The sequence below is a fragment of the Arabidopsis lyrata genome, assembly GCF_000004255.2.
Source record: "Arabidopsis lyrata subsp. lyrata unplaced genomic scaffold ARALYscaffold_80, whole genome shotgun sequence".
Lineage (NCBI taxonomy): Eukaryota > Viridiplantae > Streptophyta > Magnoliopsida > Brassicales > Brassicaceae > Arabidopsis > Arabidopsis lyrata.
In genome coordinates, this window is record NW_003302493.1 from 1,930 (window position 1) to 8,158 (window position 6,229).

The 6,229-nt window shown below is 34.1% G+C and overlaps 3 protein-coding genes across 3 annotated transcripts; all 3 read left to right on the plus strand.

The window, feature by feature from the left end:
- Nucleotides 1-31: 31 nt before the first annotated feature.
- On the plus strand, nt 32-927 carry LOC9299019. The gene has a single exon (XM_021018217.1). The coding sequence runs from the start codon at nt 251-253 to the stop codon at nt 683-685; it is 435 nt and encodes a 144-aa protein (XP_020873876.1). The 5' UTR covers nt 32-250; the 3' UTR covers nt 686-927.
- A 2,601-nt stretch (nt 928-3,528) lies between these two features.
- LOC9299011 lies at nt 3,529-4,319 on the plus strand. Its single transcript, XM_002862886.2, has one exon. It carries the CDS (start codon nt 3,666-3,668, stop codon nt 4,026-4,028), a length of 363 nt encoding a protein of 120 aa, XP_002862932.1. The 5' UTR covers nt 3,529-3,665; the 3' UTR covers nt 4,029-4,319.
- A 575-nt stretch (nt 4,320-4,894) lies between these two features.
- On the plus strand, nt 4,895-5,435 carry LOC9299008 (the record flags this gene model as incomplete). Its single annotated transcript, XM_021018205.1, has 1 exon — nt 4,895-5,435. A coding segment is annotated over one exon (309 nt), but the record flags the coding sequence as incomplete, so codon positions are not given.
- Nucleotides 5,436-6,229: the final 794 nt, after the last annotated feature.

The window sequence follows — 6,229 nt, forward strand, 5'->3', positions numbered from 1 at the left end:
ACAAACAAAAACTAACCCAAAATATGAAGATAAATTAAGATTAGTTACAAAACAAATATATGAGTCACAATTGTAATCATTTCTTTATTTATATTTAAAGTAACTAATAGTCCAAACACTCACAGTCACCGCCCTCTTACGTTATCAATCAAAAGTGAAAATGGACCTATATCTACTCCTTAGCCGTCTATATAGTTGTCTCCTCTGAAAAAAAAAGAAGAAGAGTAGATTCTCTTTTGTATGATTAACCATGGGAGGTGAAGTAATAAACCCAACCAAGCCACGGTTTGATCTAAGCATGTCAAAAAGAACTCGAAAACCATGGTCTAGTCTCATCAACGATACGCATCACCATGAAATCTCCACGCAAAGCTCACAACCGAAACCAGACAAAGAACAAGAGCAAATCGAAGACAAAGAGATTGATCGTAAGAGTTTGAACAATCTGATGAGATACGAGGAGAAGCCAAATGGAGAAGCTAATGTTAACAACGACAAGAGCTCTCTAGATCAACATTTCGGTGATGACGAGGGGATCAAGCAGACGATGCAATTGGTGGTGAAGAAAGAGAAGCAAGGTGGTGTGAAATTCAAAGGTATGATGGGTCGATATGTTAAGGTTTGGAGCGGTTTGATAAAGGCCAAGCGTGACCGCAAAACGCCGGTCTTACGGTTTAAAACTTGATTTCGATCGTATATACGTATGTTTCATGTACGTGATCACATATACATATATTACGTACGATTAGGTATTAGATATATTTTGCGTATACGTACGTATTATAGATGTGCACGTCTGTGTTGTTAATTGGCATATTGGTTTTGACTTTTGAGATTGTAATTAGAACTATATGCAAATCCCCTCTTGTTATTTTGTTAAGAATCTCACTGCGTGAGTTTTGTTGTGTTTTGAGCTTTTGCCAAAAACATTCTACTAGTCTTTTCGATCTTTGCCAACTAGTTACGGTTGTAGGAGAACTTGAGGTTTATGAACAAATTAACTGACGCTGTCTGCTACGACCTATCCTCATTTCTGTCTTTAAAATAGTTGCAGGGTTAATAAATTGCCAAATTGTTTAAAACAGTTTATAAATAAGTACAATCTTAATTATCAGTCAATCAAATGTAATTTTTTTGTTTTATTTTATAAGTAACTTTCTACTATCATACAATACATATATTTCTGTTTTCTTTCTTTTTTTAAAAAATATTATTAATAATTTAACATTCCAATGGGTTTGGTCTGAGGCCTACAACCAAGATAGATCAAGTTACAAAAAAGCAAAATGGCATCTCACCGGAAGAAGAAGAAAAGTTCGACTCATGTTGATCATCGCTAGAAGAGTGACCAGAACTTTATATCCGGTAGACTCAAGACCCACAACTTCGTGGTAGCCTCTGAAGATAAAAAATTATTGACGAAAAATTCCGATTTTCATTAGCAATCCCTTTCCTCCGACGCACCAATCCGCCAACAAGTCTCCCAGAAAACTAGTCATTTTGACGGTGTCAAATTCCGACCTAGCAATCCGACACGCTTAGAGTTATCAACTCTCGGTTTTAAAATATAAGGATGTTTGAGTTAAAAGCACACACTTTAAGAAATATATTTTTCTTTTAAAAATTATTATTTAATATTTAATTTTATAAAATTCAACCAATGATATTAAAGACTGCAGAATACAAATTATTATAAAATATCAAATGTATTTAAGAGCTGCATAGAAAATTGTAAAACATCCTCTAATTTAAAACAAAAAAAATCCCTAAAACATATTATATTTTGAAACAGAGGGAATATTATTTTTTTTAATTAAAACAACACCCATTATTTGTCTGAACTAAATAATGGGTGTTGTTTTAATTATAAAGAAAAAATATATAGTATAGTTGACAAAATACCAAACTTCTGAATTTCAATACTGTAGGTTTTGGTGTCATTCGATCAATCTCAAGAATATGCTTTTAAGTGTGGTGAAGACTCTGAAGCAATCAGAGGTTTCAAGACAACCTTTCTCCATTAACACGTGAGAAGCACAAGTTGTGGGTATCAGTAATTAGTCACAACTAGAAGGGTAAAAGGGTCTTTCATGTTGGCTCTGTATCATCTTCCTCTTTATTCTCTTGTTACGAGTTTAGTAAACAGAAGGTGAGAGACTAGAGAAAAGCGTCACATAGACGATAGAGAGAGAGAGATTGAATCAAGAGAGAGGTTAGAGAGAGAAAGCTTGAAAGAACTTGTAATCGATACAGTCACCACAAAGTTTCTAGTGGATTTCCGGAGGTGTTTCTCCGGCGAGATGTAGGGAATCCGGTTTGGATCCTGAACTCGTAAAATTGCTGTGTGTCGTTCTTTGCTTTCATTTTCTTTTGATTCATTCGTAGATCTATTGATCAAGTGTTGATTCAAGTTTGATTAGCTCGGATTAAGAGGAAAACCTTTACAAATACTTAACATGATGAAAAAAAAAAAAAAAAAAACGATAGCCTAAAATCTTAACGTCATTGTTTGTTGCTCTTACAATAACGATAGCCTAAAATCTTTATAGGTGAAAATTTTCCTGCTCTTTGTTTAAGCAAAATATATTCGGGCTTCTTGAGCTTTATTGTGTGCATAATAGTAGCTAATTGTTTTTTCAATCATATACTGAGAGCAGACTGAGCAGTATATAGTATTTTCGAAGAATAACTGAGAAAGTATGAGGCTTTGTTCAAAAAAAAAAAAAAAAACTGAGAAAGTATGAGGCCACCTCTGATGCAAGGAAAGGTCGGTATTACGTGGCAGATTATCATTGGGTGTCTTTTACCAATAAGATTGGAGATGCATGGCCTCACCGACCCTGTTAAGTAACCTTGTGGCACCGTCGAAAAGCAAGAATCTTTAATTAAAGTGTCAAGTCAGCTCTTTTTCCATTTACTTTATTTCGCCTACCAAACATTATTATACTACACAAATAATACGCAAAGTATAATTAGGACTTATATAACAAATGTTTGACAAATTTTAAGCTTGAATCCAGTTATGATTAAGTACTTAAATATCAAACTATATTACAAAAATACCAAAATTTGTTGCTCATTCATATCTCGTTGTTAGTTTGATTTGGTTATGTCGGATAGTTCATTTGACACTCGGTTAGATACAGTAATATAGTATTAGATAGTCTATTGTATAAAAATAAATTTCTACTAATATAAACAAACGTATTTAATTACATTCTTGTAGAATCCAAAGCAAACATTAATTATTAACCACTACAAAGTGGGCTAGTGGTAGGACGGATTTCGTGGTTGAGGGGGTAATTCCAATATGCTCGGGTTCGATTCCCCTTTACTACATACTAGTGGCCGCCAGAGAATTTACATGCGGACTTGCTCTGGCGCCCGAGACCGAAGACCGTTATCTGGCCATGACCCACCCTCGGATGTGCGTCCGTGCCGTAAGGGTTCGGTCTCTAGTCTGGACCACCTCGGTGGGGCCAGGACACTCGGTTATCAAAAAAAAAAAAAAAAACATTAATTATTTCATTTCCCTATATAAAACCAACCTCATCCTCAACATCTTCATCAAAACTTAAACATCAAGAAGTCTCTCTACAAAAGAAATTCTCATATCTAAAGAAAACTCTCAATAGAAAACAAATAAACAACAATCAAGAATCTAAATGGGAAGAGATCAAGAAGGAAGCCCTCCAGTTCCCTTACATCTCTGCGTCTTCGTCCTGATCCTATTAATGTTCGTAACGATCTCATGGTACGCGAGCTACGAACCAGTCATAGAAGGATTTACGGATCAGTTCAAGCTCGCTCTCATGGCTTCTCCTCTGCTTTTGCTCTTGGCCGTCCATTTTCTATCCAACGATAGAGGAGTAGGAGGGATGATGACGTCTTTGATCCATCTGAACGAAAGAGAGTCTTTGTATAGAGCTGGAGGAACACCATGGGGAGTCGCCTTCATGCTTGTCTTTCTCTTCTTCATGGTTTCTTATCAATCTCAGTTTCAAGAACGTTGGTTTCCTCTTCGATAATGAAACGACATCATTTTTTGGTTCTTCTACTATTCTTGACTTTCTCTTTGGGTTTAGTATAATGAATTCATGGTGTATGTTGATTGATTTTTTTTTTTTTTTTTTTTTGGTTTCATTCACCAATCATACCATTTGATGTAATCTTTAATCTCTTTTCTCGTGGTATATAATACTTTATCATATATTATGACAAGAGCAAAAGATTGCTATGTTTTTTTTTTTTTTTTTTGGTATATGCACCAAATAACCAGTGTTAAAAAAAGTGTAAACAGACGGTAATCCTTTGTATAACACCTAAGGCGTCTAATCAAAATTTCAACGACTTTAAACAGTATAAACTGTTTTACTGTTTTAAAATAAAATAAGATATTTTTATATTTATTTAGAATAATACTTTGTTCACGCCTAAAGACTAATCGGTCAATAAATATTATTCTGATGAAAGAATTAATCATCCCACCCCAACTGGTATAACCCGGGACCAAGGTACTAGACCACAACTCAGTTGGTGTTTAAGCATATTGATATTTTTCTCGGTACATACTTAAAATATTGAATTTTCATGTTATGTTCAAGCAACAATATTTTTCTATAAAAAATATGTATGACACTATGACGTATCCTTTCATTTGATCGGATAAGGTCTAACGATATATGTCCGTTACTTCCACGTCTCTGCCTCTGGTCAAAAACGCAAGGCGCTCTCTTTCTCTATAAATTCTATTAACCTTTTGCATGAACCTAAAAATCTTCAATCTCAAATTCATCTTCATATTTTGACACATCCCCAAGAAAGAAAAACACATTTTCTTTACCACGACCTATTAGTTTTTGTCTGATCAAAACTCTTGTAATCGATTATTTTTTATCTATTACAACAAGTGGACGGAGGCTTAGGAACGATGTTGATGAAGGTGGCCTTATTTGCTCTGGTACAAGGTTTGGTGTATCTCATCCTCTCGAAATCGTCGAAGGTTTTCTCTACATCGAATTCGTTGAGAAAGGCTTACAGTTTCCGGCCGATGAGGTCCGTCAGCATCCGCCGGATTCTGGCGTCACTTCAGGATATTCCTGCTGGCGACGATATGTCTCCTTCATCTAACGGCTCTTCTTCTTCTCTTACTTCTCCTTCTTCGCAAGATGAGGCGGCAACAACAACTACATCACCATCTTAGGGATATAGATATATACACAAACGGCATTATTGATTATTTATTTTATTTTATTTTAGATTGTTTCGTTAAATTGATGTAAGATTGATTATCTATATGTAGTCGTAGATATATATATGTATAGTTGGTTTAGATGTTGAATAGTAGTATCGTATGTACAGTTCAAAAAGGTTTATTATAATCTTTGAGTAATCATTTTTTTTATTAAACTAAAATAATGGGTGATTTGCAAATATAGCACTTTTCACTAAATAATTAACTAACTAACACCATAAATATGTAAATGTAGTAAGTAACTTTCCGGGAGAGTAAAAAGACAATATTATCCTGGTGTTAAGCTGCTTTAGCGAGAAAGGAGAATGATGAGATGGCAGGAGAGAAAATTTCTCATTAAAAATAAATTTCTTTACCACATTGTAATTGTAAATCATATTTTCTTATCTAAAAAATTGATTTCAGGTTCATGATATTTCTATTAAAAATCTGTATAATTTTCTTGATATATCATAAGTTGAATTTTTAAAAACAGACAAAAAAATTTAGATGTGAATAGTGTTATCAATGGATACATAACGATCTATATAACACACATAGTATAAAATAGTATACTATATACTATTTACTCAAACCTTAAATAGTTCAGCTCTAAATAAAAAGTAGTAAACCTTAAATCAAATATTCAACCTTCAAATACTAATAAAATATGTGAATTCCTAATAAACAAATTATAAGAAATTTTGTTTGGTATATATATATATATGACACATAAATAAAATAGTATAAAACCAAATAAAGTAGTATGGAATAAGATTTAATAGAGTGGAGGCAATGGTAGTGGTGATACTGGTGACGACGGAGTTGACGCTGTTGGCGATGGTGATGGCAATGGTAGCTGCGGTGATAATGATGGTGGTGATGGCAGTGGCGGTGCTAATAATGGTGGCGATGGTGGTTGTCGTGAAGCTAGTAGTTGTGGTGGTAGTGATCATCGTTAGTGATAGTTGTAGTAGCGGTGGTGGTAAATTTATG

Excerpts from the sequence above, each read along its gene's own strand:
- LOC9299019 (XM_021018217.1), top strand. The coding sequence starts at position 251 with ATGGGAGGTGAAGTAATAAACCCAACCAAGCCACGGTTTGATCTAAGC.
- LOC9299011 (XM_002862886.2), top strand. The coding sequence starts at position 3,666 with ATGGGAAGAGATCAAGAAGGAAGCCCTCCAGTTCCCTTACATCTCTGC.